General features: G+C 41.7%; 1 protein-coding gene across 10 annotated transcripts in view; it reads left to right on the top strand.

Annotated features, from left to right (window-relative positions):
* The window catches only part of robo2 (roundabout, axon guidance receptor, homolog 2 (Drosophila)), a 382012-nt gene that overhangs the window by 287343 nt on the left and 77226 nt on the right, over positions 1-17443 (top strand). For all 10 annotated transcript variants that reach the window (XM_078792663.1, XM_078792656.1, XM_078792661.1 and 7 more), the window contains exons 3-5: positions 8146-8303; positions 9150-9270; positions 9492-9630. In XM_078792663.1, coding sequence (XP_078648789.1) covers positions 8146-8303; positions 9150-9270; positions 9492-9630 — 418 coding nt within the window. The remainder of the gene's footprint in view (positions 1-8145; positions 8304-9149; positions 9271-9491; positions 9631-17443) is intronic.

Here is a 17443-nt window from a genome sequence, read left to right as displayed (position 1 = left end):
GTCCATGCACGCGTGTCTTTGACCCGTTTAGACCTGTGTATCATTTCATTGTTTTGCTTACCCGATTGGTTGAAAGAAGTCTGGCGTAGCCCGGCAAAAACGGGGTGAAAAGTCCGGTGTAGCGCATCTTAAACGGGGCAGTGAACCTGCCATTGCACACTGAAATGGACGAACATAAACGCAGCTGCCCAATCAACGAATGAAGGCACCAGAAGTTAAACTAAAGCAAAACTAAAGCCTAAACTTAAGACCTCAGCCAAGACCCAACTGTTAGTGAAAGTTGGATAAAAAAGTACGCTACTTGGCGACATTGAGACTTGAGTCAAAATTCAACAGGGCAGTAAACCTGCCATTGCACACTGAAATGGACGAACATAAACGCAGCTGCCCAATTAACGAATGAAGGCACCAGAAGTTAAACAGATGAAAGGTTCCGGGAGAATCCGAATGTCAGAACTGGTTCCAATCGATGCCCGATGCCCAACCTATTTACATGGCGATTTCAAACACGCAAATATAAAAACTAATGGTGAGTCTATGGACAACCACTGCCCATGGCTATGCTATACAATGATCTCTAATACCCAAGCAAAACTAAAGCCTAAACTTAAGACCTTAATTGAGACTTGAGTCAAAATGGAGTGCACTACTTGGCTCCAACTCATTTGCGATCGAAAAAAAGCAGGAACAATTGCATTGAAACATAGAACACCCAGAGAAATATTATCTCAACCAAGTGATTAATTAATTCAGTCCTAGTTTTCTTTGTCTTTGCCTCCACAAACTTCCAGAGAAACCAGTTTGTGTTTTAGTCTAAATCTGCTAACTGTGTTGTTTGCTGCTATAAAAACCAACAAAGCAACGAGTTAGTCAGCGGTCGCTTGAGACTTTTGCACATTTGTTGTATATTCACCACCATGATGATGGCCTTTGCTCTTTTGTTCTCTTGCTGTTGTTTGGACATAATTGCTTCTCTGCATTTATGGTCAGCCATGTAAACAGAACCGCTTTCTTCTTCGCCGCCTCTTCACTTTGACCTTGAACAAGCATCCTCTCATCACGCCATTGTGTTGTCTAATGTCTCACCAAAGCACATATGCCCCGCCTCCTCCTCCATCACCCCTCTCAGGCATCCCTATAGAAAAGATGCACATTTCACACTGTATCGCCATCCTTTGATTGTCCTCTACTGTGCTATATCGGCGGCAGTCATGGCTCCTTTTCATATATGCTGCATCTTATCTCCAAAAAGTGTTATTTACCATCCCCGGGGGCTCTGATAGAGAAGGAGATCATATCTGTGCTGAGGCCATAGTCTATAGAGAGCGTGCATCTGCAGTCAGAGCAGACAGACTGATGGCGACAAGCAAGAACGGGTGGCGGCGGGGGTGGAAGATGCTTCAGCAGAAAATAAAAGCAAAACCTTCACTCTTGCCGTGTTTGGTTCCGTCAAAACAAACTCTGGTTAGTAGGGTGTGAATGAGATGGTGCGGTTCGGTATACTTGAGAGTGTTAAAATGACAGCAAAAAGCATGCAGAAATGATAAATATATGTAACTATGACAACGGCAGCCTTGAAAAACTGTATAATTTGGAAGCTTTTTGCAATATTTGAGTTAATTCATTCATTCATTTTCTACCGCTTATCCTCACGATGGTTGCGGCTGTGCTGGAGCCTACCCCAGCTGTCTTCAGGGTACACCCTGGACTGGTGGCCAGCCAATCACAGAGCACATATAGACAAACAATCATTCCCGCCTAAGGGGTGTAAGAAAATATCGTTTCGGTGATATATCGCGATACTTCGCTGCATGATACTGTATCGATATTAAAAAGTATGATATGGATATTTTATATCATAGACTGTATATGGTATTTATTCAAGGTTGATTTCTGATTTGAATTGAAACCTCCAATGGTTAGGTGGCATTGACATTGATGGTATTGACATACGTAGTCAATTAGGCAAGGACGTTGAACGAGATCGATGAGTGAAACGTCCTCACACATAAACACAGTTCAACATGGCCGAATGCCAGCACATAACAGCGGCCCCTGCGGCGTACAAAGGCTGAAGTGTGGACACATTTTGGATTTCTACACAAAGTAGCACTACACAAAGTGCAGAAATTGACAAAACCCATGCCGTTTGTAAAATGTTTGTACAAACCATGAGGACCTGGTGCTAGCAAGCAATGCCAAGGTCCTTTTGTATACTACAAAAGTAGTACTGTGATATTGCAGGTATTTTGTTTTTCAAATTGATATGACTATTTTGTTAAATAATGGTTATTTCAAGCATCCTAAAATGACTTTTTACTGATGTTAGTTACTTTGTTCCACAAAAATACTCTTCTGATGGTGGATAAGTCAGGGACTGTATACTCTGCATTTTTTCACAGCTAATAGAATGTGAACATTTTAGCAGGATCTTGAGACATTCATTCATTCATTCATTCATTTTCTACCGCTTTTTCCTCACGAGGAGGGTGCTGGAGCCTATCCCAGCTGTCTTCGGGCGAGAGGTGGGGTACACCCCGGACTGGTGGCCAGCCAATCACAGGGCACATATAGACAAAAAACCATTCACACTCACATTCATACCTATGGACAATTTGGAGTCACCAATTAACCTAGCATGTTTTTGGAATGTGGGAGGAAAACCGGAGTACCCGGAGAAAACCCACGCGTGCACGGGGAGAACATGCAAACTCCACACAGAGATGGTCTCCTAGCTGTGAGGTCTGCACGCTAACCACACGACCGCCGTGCTGCCCAATCTTGAGACATTTTTTTTTTTGTAAATTTAAATCTGGATGTTAAAGTTTTATTTATCCAAATGCTACACTTTAAGTTTTTACAAAGGAAAGTTTGTGATACAGCATAACATACTGTTCTAATGGAATAAAAATATGTTTAGTAAGTGCATATTGCTGGTGGAATTCAGTTTTTCCAGGAAATAATCTTTAACTACAAGAAATAAATATATATATATATCGTCTTGTTAACAGTATCATGATATATCGTATCGTGAGCCTAGTATCGTGATACGTATCGTATCGCCAGATTCTTGCTAATACACACCCCTATTCCCACCCACATTCATACCTATGGACAATTTGGAATGGCCAATTAACTTAGCATGTTTTTGGAATGGGGGAGGAAACCAGAGTACCTGGAGAAAATCCCCACAGAGATGGCCAAGGTGGGAATCAAACCTGGGTGTCCTAGCTGTGTGGCCTGTGCGCTAACCACTCGTCCATTTGTTCTATTTGAGTTTAATCACTCATGTCCCAATAGGAATCCATACTTTAAGTATACTATATGTTGTTTACTGCACAGCCTTTGGTCCCAGGACAAAAATAGTGTGAACACAAATCGAACCGCACCAAAGTATCTTTTTGAAATTTTTGGTGTGGTCCAAAGACAGAGAGACCACGTGATGAGCGGCGCTAATGTCAAGTCTCGACTCATGGGCACCCTTGAGCATTCACAGCCTCGGGCTCCGCTGCCAGACGGCCATATTGTTCCAGCTGTTGCCTCGCTCTGAGCTGCAGGAGTGTGTGTGTTTGTGTGTGTGTGAACCTGCTGAGGGGGTAATTTCTGCATCTGGATGAGTTGGGGGGGGGGGGGCAAAGGTTATATTTGGCCAGTGGGAGGGCAAACGAGGAAACACATTGATCTTCTCATGTTTCAGGGATGTATTATGGAGTACAACATTATCCCTTTTCCTGCCTACAGCATTAAGAATCGTATGAAACATCAGCGACAACACTCTGGCCTTTTTTGTCTTGTGACATATATACCGTGTCTCTTCTCCAAGGGGAGGAATTGAAAATGGAGACATTGTAATAGCACTCTTTGCAAGAAGCACTCCAGTGAAATGATATCGTAGCTCAGAGCTACCCCTTTACAGCCAGCCTAGATATTGTGTGTTTGTGTGTCTGAGAGGTTTATTTTCCAATCAGAGCACGACTGGTGTTTTGGCTTATGTCCTCGGGCTTATAGCACTTCTAATCTCCCTCTCTGTTCCTTAGCCCCTGACCTGGGAAGAATATCTCGAAAAGCACGCAGGGTCTTTTGTGCTGTAAACAGTTGTAGCGTTACACACAAAAACAAGATTCAAACCCCCCACAGCTTGCATACGAGGATCGCACTTTGTGTTTCTAATGTCACAACAGGATATGTGGATATGTGGTGGTGAGGTGTCAGTGAAGTCAACCTGGGTGAACTTGAGCATGGTGTAGGTGAATGTGTTTGTCAGCACTTATCTTGGTATGCGGGCTGGAAGGAGGCCTCAGTCAAGGCTGCCCCCCGTCTTACTGACAGGGATTGTCACCCGCACTCATGGGGAAGAAAAGAGGGCACACCGGGCCAAATGTTTTGCCTGGTTGGGTATTCTCATATGGGCGTAGATCTTTCTTCGTTAGGTTAGATATCAGTTAGCATGGCTGTGAATTCAGAAATTCAGAAATATTAATAATATGAGTGGGGGTCGTGGGGGGTGCTGGAGCCTATCCCAGCTGTCTTCAGGCGAGAGGCGGGGTCCACCCTGGAATGGTGGCCAGCCAATCACAGGGCACATATAGACAAACAACCATTCACACTCACATTCATACCTATGGACAATTTGGAGTGGCCAATTAACCTAGCATGTTTTTGGAATGTGGGAGGAAACCGGAGCACTCGGAGAAAATCCACACAGAGAAGGCCGAGGGTGGAATTGAACCCTGGTCTCCTAGGTGTGAGGTCTGCGCGCTAACTACACGACCGCCGTGCAGCCAAGACTAAGACTTTTTTTCACAAATTCTGTAAAAAAAATTATCGAGTGGTCGAGTGGTTAGCGTGCAGACCTCACAGCGAGGAGACCAGGGTTCAATTCCACCCTCGGCCATCTGTGTGTGGAGTTTGCATGTTCTCCCCGTGCATGCGTGGGTTTTCTCCGGGTACTCCGGTTTCCTCCCACATTCCAAAAACATGCTAGGTTAATTGGCCACTCCAAATTGTCCATAGGTATGAATGTGAGTGTGAATGGTTGTTTGTCTATATGTGCCCTGTGATTGGCTGGCCACCAGTCCAGGGTGGACCCCGCCTCTCGCCTGAAGAAAGCTGGGATAGGCTCCAGCACAGCTTCTTCAATACACAACACGGTGCAATGACTCCTACATCGGAGAGACCAAACAACCTTCATACAAACACAACAACATAGGATGATGTCCAAAAATCTGGATAGGGAGCACCTCCGTTTTGAGGAATTGTGTAAAAAGCTATCTCTGGCAAATCGGAAAGACCCTCCCTCAACAGAGGATTGGGTTTGCGATCTCGCCCTCAAAGATCTCCTTATTTAAAGGGAAGAGTGGCCACTAAGGAGTTGGTTTGCCCCTCGGGCAGCCAAACCAGCTGAAGTACCAGCCATGCCGTGCCACAACAACAACCCTGTAGTGACCACCCCCGGGGACACACCCACTAGGGACAGGAATAGGGAAACTCCAGACCTTAAATTTTAGAACTAAAGAAGCCTTTTGGGCAACAAACGTGAAGATTCTGTTGCGCCAATCGGATTCGCTAAGTAACAGTGCGTGGGTGTCTACTTTAGGCTTTTATTTTGGCAGAGACCACACTGCCTCACTCATAAGCCCTGATACTGCTCCGCAGTGCAAGTACTCAAGTTCAAGGGTTTGATGCCGTGCCAAGTGGAGGAGCTGCGCATTTGCTCCCACTTGCTGCACCACCATTCATGTCAGCCCAATCCTCTGATATTTGCCAAATACTCGCAAATAAATAAATAAAAAATACACGAAGCAAAACGGGGAGATTAGTATTTCTCAGATATGGCTCCTTTTTAGCCTGCAGTCCAATTGACGTTTGCCAACAGTGGGAGGGCGCGACTGTAACAAAATATATAAATATTAATAAGCGGCGCCGTAAGTCGGTGGGAGGCGAGAGGTGTTTTTTGGTGCGAGTGTAGTGTTTCATGGGGATAGAAATGCAATTATACTCCACCACGTCACTTGATCCAGTGCATGAATGCTGACAGGGCTGCCGCAGAGCACGATTTGACTTTTCCTGACATCAAATGCCACACTTGCTTATCAGCCAGTAAATGTGTTCCTTTGAAACAAAAGCATACCGTGCCTCGGGAACACAATCTTATAAGGCTGTATTGTGGTAACTGGAGTCTAAAATAAACTGCTTTGACTTTGATAGCTTGGAAACCATTTTTTTGCTTTGCAATTTTCTTTTAATTTAGAATTTTTTTTCCGACTTCTTTTTTTTTGTGTCTATGATCAGCCCTTGTTTTGGTTCCAAATAATGGTTTTGCATTGTTATAGTTTTTTGTCTTTAAGGTTCACCTTAGTATCAAACAATATTTGATACTAAAGATGCTGAGTAACGTGTTAACAGCCATAGTAATCCCTTGTATTCCCTCTTTTATGGCGGTCAACTGGTTCCAGACTCGACGGTGATAAGTGAATTTCTGCCAAGCAGAGCATAGAAACCTGAATACTACCGCCTAAATACGTTTTTTAACCAGAGCCCTCTCAACATGAAGTGTCACTTTCAGACTTTTTTTTTATTTACGCTTAATTTAGACAAAAAGTGCGAATAAAGGCATTATTTAACCACAAAACAGCCTGATTAATTAATGTAGTTTGGAAACACTGGGATTAGAATATGTATGTAACCATGACAACAGTCTAATTAGTCCCTTCGCATCTATTTGCTGATAACAGGTACGCAAAACTGCAAGATGCTCTTCATGTTATCATGTAGCATTTGTGTACTCTGCAGCAGTTGGATGCATGAACTTCCTCTGCAGATTAAATCAGATTACAGGGGAAAAAAATCCTGTTTCCATCCAGTTCCCATGGGTGCCATCAGGAATGAATGGAGGGGAACAATTAAGTACAAACAAGTGGTATTGTTTCTGGTGCACATCAGCCCATGCTTTCAGCCATCAGGAGTTCCATTTGTAAAGCAAACACAAGGGAGCGCATGGCGTCCATACAGCCTGAGAATGGGGGGGTCCTCTAATTACCTGAGCTCTTTAAATAAGAGGGAACTCCTGCATTGGAGACACAGAAACCTGTTTCTGCTTGTGTCTTTCTTCTGCTTTCATTTGCATTCACGTCACACAAAAGTGCCACACTGTAACCCCGGATAATTGGGTTGAAAGCTTCCTCCTGTTCCTCCACCCCACTCTGCCTCTCCACAGTGAAAATAAATAAGAGGAGCATATCTGTGCCGCTTTCCAGCAAGAGGCTAAGAAGGGCGAAGGTGCCTCGAGCGGTGGGACTAGTTAGCCCCTCTTATAATCCTGTCAACCCCTTGTGGAATTTACATAAGGACCCGTGGCCACCTTTCATTTAGACCCTCCTCAAACATCCTCGAACCAGCTTAGTCCTCTTCATTCATCAGGAGGAGGCGTGTATTTTTTCTGGCTGCCGCACGGCTGGACGCCTGCTGAATCGGGAATTCCCAAACGTGGCATTCTCGAGATTAGATTTATTCTGGATCAAATGTTGAAGGATTTGTTTGAGAGCTCGCAGCAGGAGGCGGTCAGTGTGACCCTTCTGTATGGATTCTTTAAATGCACCTTCATCTCAGGGTTTAGTTTCCTCCGTTTGTGTTGGTTGTGTGCGTGCATAATGAGTGGCTGCCGTGTGTTTCTCCGAGAGGCGAGCAGAGTGATGAAAGGCCTACCTGAGGGTGATTAGACACAAAGCCCCCCCCTTGTTTATCGAACATTGTTTTTTTAGCATTAGCACGACTCAGTGGGTGGGAGGGTTGTAGAGCAGCGTTGCGTGTATCCCTCCCACCCGTCAGACCGTATATGTGAATGACACCATGCTTCAGGGCATGCTGTCTGTGTTTGTTCTGCTGCTTCCACTGGGACCTCCATTACCTCCAATTAGCTTTCTCCGGAGCCGCACAAAGCCGCGTATCCGGTTAAGTAGCTGGGATTGGTTTTGCATGAAATCCACATCGTTACTACTAATACTTTCAATATTCGACGGTACAAGCTACTGTTTGGTATTTGCCGTGTAACTGTATACTTGCTGTAAACTGAAAAGAGGAGTGGTGACTTTACATCCCTTTAAGTAATCCAGATTGTTAAAAACTGTTTTTCTGTCTTCTCTTCAGTGCTGCGAGACGACTTCCGACAGAACCCCACAGACGTGGTGGTGGCGGCAGGAGAACCAGCCATCTTGGAGTGTGTCCCTCCCAGAGGCCACCCCGAACCTACCATCTACTGGAAGAAGGACAAAGTGCGAATCGAGGATAAGGATGACAGGGTCACTGTGAGTATGTTGTGTTTACATACCCGGCAGGTGAAATGCATAATGGACTACTTCTTCACTGGCTAAATGTACTGCAAAAAAGGTCAGTAAGGATAATTCATAATGCCGCCTACAGAGAACATACTAACTCATTTCTAAAATCACAAATACTTTAACTTGCTGATATAGTTCATCTTCAAACAGCTAAAATAATGCATAAGGCTAAAAATAAGCAATTAGCTACAAACACTTCTATGCTAGGACTACGTTCAAAAGCCATAGCATTTCAGTATGTGGAATCAAACTAAGGAATGGATTGAGTAAGGAAGTCAAACAATGCACAACGATGAGCCAATTCAAGAAACAATACAAGCAGTTGATGTTTGCTAAATACAAGGATGAAGAGTCTTGAACCAGTCATGATGTGCTATATATATCACTATATTGACACTTACTATGGTACCCATCATGGCATTGGATGCTCATATCACCTCCTACTTCGGTACTGGAAAAAATAAAATAAAAAAATAAAAATAAAAACTTAAACTATATTAGGAAAGCAGGAAGTGAACAAATGTAACAGTTACTGATTGTAAAAGTACCAGATGGAGGGGTAGGATTTAATAAGCTTTGCTTCTTCCTACTCCTTTTGGACATGTGGAACTGTGAACTGATTATGTGATGCACTGAATTGTAATCTGATGCATGTTCAAATGAAATTAAACCATTACCATTACCTAGCATCTGTATTACTGTATCTTTCATTATAGTTCTGATCCATATGGTCTATTCTGTGTAAAGCAGGCTTGAAATGATGTTTCGGGATGAATCCAAAATAAACTAAAAAATCATGTCTTCTTCTCTAAGATCCGTGGAGGAAAGCTGATGATCTCCAACACGAGGAAGAGTGATGCTGGCATGTACATTTGTGTGGGCACCAACATGGTGGGAGAGAGGGACAGCGAGACAGCACAAGTCACTGTGTTTGGTAAGCTTTATGTTTATGTAACTACACCTGCACAATCAAATCACTGTTGTATGCTATGGTTACTTTGTTTCAGACATGTTTAATAATGTATATTAAGGAACGTCACATTTGCACAATTCAATGTATCCAAAAAGGAGTAGCTTATGTAATCCTACTCTTTCTCCACCGATACTCTGTGTCGTGTTTACAGTATCCTCATATGCTCGTTTCCCATTTCGCAGAGCGACCGACCTTCCTCCGCAGGCCCATCAACCAGGTGGTGCTGGAGGATGAGATGGTGGAGTTCCGCTGCCAGGTACAAGGAGACCCTCAGCCCAACGTGCGCTGGAGGAAAGATGACATCGATGTTCCTCGTGGGAGGTAAGCGAAATCTGGCAGATTTGTATAAAGTAAAACACCTACAGGAAGGAGAAAAATACTGTTAAAATTGAGCGAAAACTGCCTCCACTTGTCTGGAGAGACTTTTTAAAGTTGTCGGATGATGTTTGTGAGCATTTATGCGGTGTGTTGATTCCGATTTTCCGATCTCGTGGCTTCTCTCAAAATTGGAATCATACAATTGGCCAGACATGTTAGAATTAAGGCACCTATCCCAGCCCTTAAATGGCACCTGAAGTTGTAATGCCTGCCACTGCTCAAGCAAGACAAGGGTGCAGGAAAACAGCCATAGAGTATCATGCATGTGTGTAGACGTGTGGGAGACAAACAGAAAGAAAAAATATGGCAGCTTCCCAAGCAGGCGCAGCATGATGGAATGACAGGAGATTATAGCTGGGTGACGTGACCTTCAGGTGTCTCACATACAGGTGGAGCTTTTCAGGTGAGATCTTGGCATCTCGCAAAGCTGGGAGATAATCACCACCCTTCTGTTTGAACCTCCGTCTCGGCCTGTATACCATCACTGACATGACACATGATACATTGGCGTGTAAGCGCAATAAAGGCCTGTAATTTACATCAGCGTTTGCACTTCCTGTAAAAGCTAATGATGCTAGTGTGATACACCTTTGCGGTGGTTGTCGTTCTCACTGTGATTCACGGTGAAGAGCGCCGTCATTGTCAGAAGTGGACTTCAGAGGGATGGGTCTCAGATAGCCTCATAAAACACAGACACAGTGGAGCTGACATCATCTCAAGGCTAGCGAGCATGGGCGGCGTGTTTGCGTCTGATAAGGGCTTGGTTCTCTGACCGCTGGGATGTGTGCATGGTGCCAAAGAAAACACAGAAGAAAGTGTTTGTGTTTGAAAGGGAGCTGGGTCTGGAGTCCGCACAGGAGCACAAGTTTCAGTGCGGCTTTTCAAGGTTTGTTTGTAGTACTTTTTCCCCATAGTAAGTAATGGAAATGGCAATAGTCTGTTCCAGAGTCAAGCCTTCATCATCAAAAAACATGAATATATTGACTGGACAGGAAGTACAGGTTAACATTTTTAATTGCCATGTAAGTGTAAAAAGAACTTAACCACTGTTAATATTCATACTTTTGTGGCATTTTGTGGCTTTTGGTTCCCATATAGGAAATAATGGGAAGAAAAATCATCTGTTCCAGGGTAAAACTGTCACCTTCATACAACATTTGTTATCTCTACAGGAATTTTCCCATTCTTGACTGTTGTACTAGTGTACAAATAAGTAAACGATTTTCATTTCAGTGCACATCAGAAGATGAGCATTGAGTCTGCCTGTTTGCCTTTGCTCTGTATTGACAAAGGTTATACTGTCCTTATTATGATATGTTGTATAAAGAGCAACTGAAGGAGACCACACCCCGTTTTTTGCCATCCACGCTCTTTGTGTGTTTGCACTCTTTGGCGCTTGTACGCTCGCAAGGAGGCATGCTGGAGCCTCAGCTGAGTAAACAGATCTATAATATTCTCAGTGGCTGCAGACAAACACACACTGGCTGCAGCCCCTTCACAATAAAGGGCTGAATTCGATGGCAATGATAGTGCACCTCTGTGGTTAATGTTGGGATTCTTTATTTGCATTAAATTACATAATAACACAGCCTTGTGCCGTTGCTCATGTTCCAAATTTACCTATATTTGTAATATAATATCCACATAATGGGCTAGTCTGCATGCAGTGTAATAAGCGGTCCACGGAGAGTTCCATGCTTGCAGAAACAATTAAAATGGCAATCTGGCACATGTCAGAGGAGTGTCTATAAATGGCAAATTAAGTTGTCAAGTAATAACAGATGTGTTGTTTTAACGGCCGACCGATCTTATATCTTCCTCCGCCGAGCAAGGTGTCTCATTACACGGATGCAAGGGCTATAATGGAATGGAATCATAGCAAAAAGCCTCACATTTTCTGAATCAAACTGCACATGCAGTGTTAATAGAACCACTCAAGTAAAAAGATATTTCATAATTCAGGGCTTGTTCCATCCTCCAATCACTCCATCACACACATTACAAGCTTCTTTTTGCAGCGTGCATCTCAATATCTGTTTCCTTTAATGCTACATTTAGTGAGTTCACAGCCCTTTACGTTGCCTTTATTTTACTTACATGCACCATATATGATGACAAAGAATGTATTCTATCAAATCAATGAGAACCGCTCCCCTTTTTGGAGCCACTGGCTGGTCAAAATCTAATTGTCAGTAGCCACGTTTACATGGACCCAAATATTCCAATTCCATTCGGGTTATTTGCTCAAACCGAAAGAATGTAACCTTTGTATACACCTCTTTCCGAAAGAAAAGTGCCAATCCGAATGAATATATAATGTGATTCACAGGGGTGGAATATTCCTTTCCCCAATCTGATTGAGGTATCTTGTACCCGCTCAAACGGAAAGTTGTCAGACTGTGTTCTTCTTTGTGGTGTTTTTCTTCTTCTGTTGTTTATTGGTGGTTGTCAAGAAGCTTTCGTGTGCATTAGCGCCATCTGTGGAACAGAATCTAAACCCTTCTATACGCCATTCACAAGTTCAGTTTTATTAAAAAAGAAAATACATATCTATATAAAACATGTGCTGAGCTTAATTATAAAATATTAGCAAGATTGAACTTTATCTTTTCCTGTTCGTTCTTTCAGCGAATGCTGAGATATGACGTAACACGCAGCTCCAGACGTTCTTTGATTTTAAAAAAATGGAGGCGAGCAATCGGCACTGGACTGCTGCGGAAAGTTTGTTTTTGATTCAAACTAAATTTCAAGACTGGACAAAGGAAAAACTGGCAATATGGAGTTATTCCAACAAGTGAAAGAAAAACTCGAGGAAGTCAGTATCACGTGATGTTGGTGTTTACGTTTTACTGGGCACGCCCCATTGACTATTCTGGTTGATTATAGCGCCACATGTATACACGCGATTGGAATATTCCTTTCCATGTATACCATTGTTTTCGGAAAGGTCGTTCGGAAAGATCCTATTCGGAAAAAGAAAAACTCCTCATGTAAAAGTGGCTACTGGATGTTTTACATTATTTGGAAAATGTTTTGTTTTTTATAGTTTTTTTTTTAAATAGTTTTAATAATTGTTAATAGTTGAAAAACAGCTATTGCCAACCATGTTTCTGTTCCCAAGGCTTGATAGCCAGTACTGAGTGTGGGTTCAGTTTTCTTTATTTGAGTCAATTTCCGCCCTTCGCTGGTCTGGCAGGTCCACCTACACCCTCTGCCAACCTCAGTCCTTGCAAAACTCAGCAAAAAAAACCTTTTTTCCTGCCGGATCAGTCTATTTCAGCAGGGAACGGTCTATTTAGGAAGGTGCTGAGAGCACGAGCGGCCGTGTTTATGCTGACCGTCCTCTTCCGATGATTTTCTTTTTTTCTATTTCCCCCCATTTTATCCACACGTAGCTCAGCAGAATGAAACGACGGCCGTCTCCATCCATGACTTCCCCCTAATACATCTGGCGTGCATTTTTAATGGGGGGTTGGTGAGTGGCAACCGGATGAAATGCTTGTGATTGTGTCAACAGCAAGTCATAAATACATCTGCAGTCATACATCATCTGCAGTTAATCAGTCATGATCACAAACTATAAATATACTCCTGCACTACTTTCTCCTATGAGTGTTAAATACACTCAGGAATGGAGTTATTTTAAGATTTACTGTTTATTTATGTGCCACACAAAGACGGATACATTGGATTTATTGCTCGTCATCCCCCAAAGAGATGATTTTTATTCGCAAAAGTCAGGTCACAGTATACTCGGGAAGTCGACTTGGCCCAAAATTCTCTCTCCTCCTTAAGTTCTGATATATTTATGATGGGGTTTTTTGTCAAACTTTTATATAAAGCTTCATGAGGTTGTAACTCACCATTTAGCAGAGCAGCTACAATCCAATGGGTTTCCAATGAGGTAGAATGTGGTCATCTCCCTCCATGCATTGGCAGTTTTATATACACTGTAACTAATACATATGAAAAAGTATCAAGGTTTTATCAGATACAGTAATACCACTTTTTTTTAATACTCACATTTTAGATGAATATATTTCAAGATATATTAAATCATAAACCATGCTTATGCTGTCCTCACAATACATGTCTGTATGCTGCTAGACAGCCAGCGAACCAATGAAGAAAACTTTTCTTGCTTTATGAAGCTTTCTTGCAAAAATATATGTGGTATCTGAAACATACAGAAAAAATAAAATGAAGTTTCGATACTGTTAATGTTGTAGGCTAAACACACATCAGCTAACAGTTAGCATCAGCTAACGTACACCAACTGCAAATGCAAGCTAGCAGTAGCATCAAGCTAGCGAACTTCACAAAACAAGTACAACTTTTGAAATAGCAGATTATAATAGCAGTGCTTTATACACCAATATACTTACAAAGACGATAATTTCCCGAGAAACAAGCGTTTAGAACAATATTCAGCGTGTTTATGAGGGTTTTCCCGTTTCGTTTCTGCCGTGAGGCCAGCCTGCTTTTCACCGAGAGAAAAACGACAAAGCTTGTCTATATGCGAGAGCACGCTCTAGTGGCCCAAAATGATACTTTCTCGAGAAGATGTCTCACTCTGTAAACTTTTTAACCTTAGCGTTTTTAACAATATTTATTACAACTTTTAGCTATTTATTACTTTCTATTTATTTATTAATTTCATTTTAACTAACTTATGAAATGTATGAATTATTAATGTCTTTGTCATGTCCAAAGACATGACAATGCTTTTTCTGGCAAAATACAGCTTATTATTGGATATTAAAAATGCAGATTCTACATATTTTTGCCTAAATTAAGCACAGCAAAGGCAAAATGAACTAAAATACAAATATACGCCATTCGAAGAAACATTGTATTGATATGTAGTACTCTACGCTGGTGTTGTGTTCTGCTGTACTGTCGTGTTCGGTTAGACACACAAGCACCAAACTCACCAGAACAGGCATTTACGGCAGGTTTGAATAATCTAACGAATAATTGCAATTGTAATCCATGCCAAGCGAGAACTCAACTCTGAACCCTGCGCACCGGTACACATTTACAGCATCACCAACATCTTGTTGTGTCTACTATGTTGGGTAATTGGAGTGATATGGTGACTATAGGGGTGTTATTTCATGTCTAGAGGACTCTCATAATGTTAACAACCATATTTAGAAGTTCTTAAACAGTTTTTGATAAACGAGGGATTACTGTACTGTGTATACTCTTGAATGTATGGATGAATATAATCATCAATGAAGAAGTAAGAAATTTGATTTTACTCATTTTACTTTTATTGAGGTTGTATTTCATTGTGTATTTTTTAAATTGTTCATATCAACTGCATTTTATTTTATTGTATTTATATTCATTTTCATTCTAATGTATTTATTTTCTATGTATACTGGTGTTTTATTATTAATACCGATAACGGCATTTTTCTTTAATGTCATTATTCTTGTTTTTGTGCTCACCTGGCTTCAGTCCCGACACACTCAGGGGGAGTACAGGCTGCTATCTCTGCAGTGCAGCATCGTGGCCCTGAGCAAACTGGATCGTTTTATTTATCCCAACAAAAATGATGCATGTCAGGTGAACTTTTGTACCCGGGCACAGAGAGGACACAACTCGGCATCAGTGCCTTCCAGAGAGAAGTCGAGCAGTGATAGTAGTTAATTGATTCTCTCTGGTGGGTGACGGGGTTGTGTGCTTTTGATCTGCGATGAGGTAAAGTCCAGGTCAGGCGGTGTGAAAAGGAATCAGGCTGTCAGAGTGAAATGGGCGTCGGTGCCAAAGATCATGCTGGGAAGTAGCCATGGTTTTTTATCCGAGTCCAGCTCGACTTCTGCCTCCCCCTCGCCCGTACACAGTGACCAAGGTCGATAAGATGCTCTCACAGACAGCGTGCCTGTCAGACGTTTTTAGTGGAAAGTTTTCTTTCTAAGAGTGTCTTAAAAAATAAAAAAAAATGGATATAATACATTTTTGAAACATAATAAATTGGACATATATTAATTTATTTATATATAAACCAGCATTTCTTCACAACAGAACATTCCACAAATATGGCCGACATGCTGTGCTTCCAGTGCTATGAGTGGCCACAATTTTCCACTGTGTTGCCATGGTTTAAAGTAGGTTAGATTCAGATGAAATAAACATGCATTATTAATACATAATATATATAATACGTATATATAACATTGGAATGCAATGGGATAGAATAGATGTTTATGGTCATTGCATCATTTGGTAATGGTAATGGTTTTATTTCATTTGAACATGCATCAGATTACAATTGAATGCATCCCATAATCAGTTCCCAGTTCCACATGTCCAAAAGGAGTAGGAAGAAGCAAAGCTTATTAAATCCTACCCCTCCATCTGGTACTTTTACAATCAGTAACTGTTACATTTGTTCACTTCCTGCTTTCCTCATTATAAGTTTTTTTTTGCTTTTTTATTAATTTAATTAATTTTTATTTAATTAATTTTTATTTTGTTATTTTTTATTAATTTTTTAAATTTTCTACATTTTAAAATTTTTTTGTCACATATCCAATGCCATAATGGGTACCATAGTAAGTGTCAATATAGTGATATATATAGCACATCATGACTGGTTCAAGACTCTTCATCCTTGTATTTAGCAAACATCAACTGCTTGATGTCATTCATTAATCAGCCCCCTCACTGCCCCCATCACTGTCACTCAAAAAATTGCATTTGACACAACTAAATTGTAGGGGTGCTCCCCCACAAGAGTGCACTTTTAGAATGTGCAACAAAATATCTTCAAAAATCATATAAAAAATGGATATAATAAATTTTTAAAACATAATAAATTAATAAAAATTGTACTAAATTGCTATGGGGCTGCACAGTGGAAAAGTGGTTAGCGCGCCATTTGCAGATAAATGCCTTTCATACCTGACAATTGATGTCAGGACCACACAGACATGACATGAATGTGCATGTGTGTTGCGTCACGTCGGGTTGACTCCACCCGTACTGAGCCGACGAGTATCGCCGTGAGAATCAACACGAGTCTGAAAAACCTCAATGGTTTCATTTTGACAGCTCGACACTGGCTATGCCAATCATCGGCCGTGTGTTTGATCACTCCCTTGTCAAACCTATCGGTGTTCCACTTCTCTTGCATCTTTGCATAGTTTGTGTTGAAAACAAACAGTTAGGTCCTTTTTGTCCCGTTTAGCAACTGACACGTGGCTTATCCCATAAGTTGATGTCTGATTCCGCCGCCGTCCACAATACATCCTTTATCCCAAACTGCACATTCCGTAGAACAAAGCCTTTAGTCATGACTCAGTCAAATAATCATTATCGCTTCTTAAGTACCTGTGCGAAGAGGTGGAACTGGCAGTCAGCACAGACGAATGGGCTCCCAATAAAGTGGCTTTTGAATGTTCTCCGGAAATGTCAAATGTCAGGCAAAGGGAAAAGAAAAGGAAAACATAATCCTGGGATCGACAAGACGGATTAGTTTTTCAGCTTGTTGTGGCAAGCGGCCATCAAGGGAGTGCTATGTATGTCTTGAGCAGACAGCGCTTCCAGTTCCGAGGGAAATGGACCATGGCGGTCAAATGTTGGAAAAGTATCGCCGTGAACTATGCTTTCCTGCCAGATGTAATTGTCCAAAAAATTACCCCTAAAGTATACTGTGCGCCTTTAAAGGATACACTAAAGCTTATCACACGTTCATGACCGCAAGTAATGAAATACTCAGAGAAAAGTATTATGACTTACTCCCTTT

The sequence above is a fragment of the Doryrhamphus excisus genome, linkage group LG8 (genome assembly GCF_037039965.1).
Source record: "Doryrhamphus excisus strain RoL-2023G ecotype Guam linkage group LG8, RoL_Dexc_Guam_v1.1, whole genome shotgun sequence".
Lineage (NCBI taxonomy): Eukaryota > Metazoa > Chordata > Actinopteri > Syngnathiformes > Syngnathidae > Doryrhamphus > Doryrhamphus excisus.
This window is presented reverse-complemented; position numbering and strand designations above follow the sequence as displayed.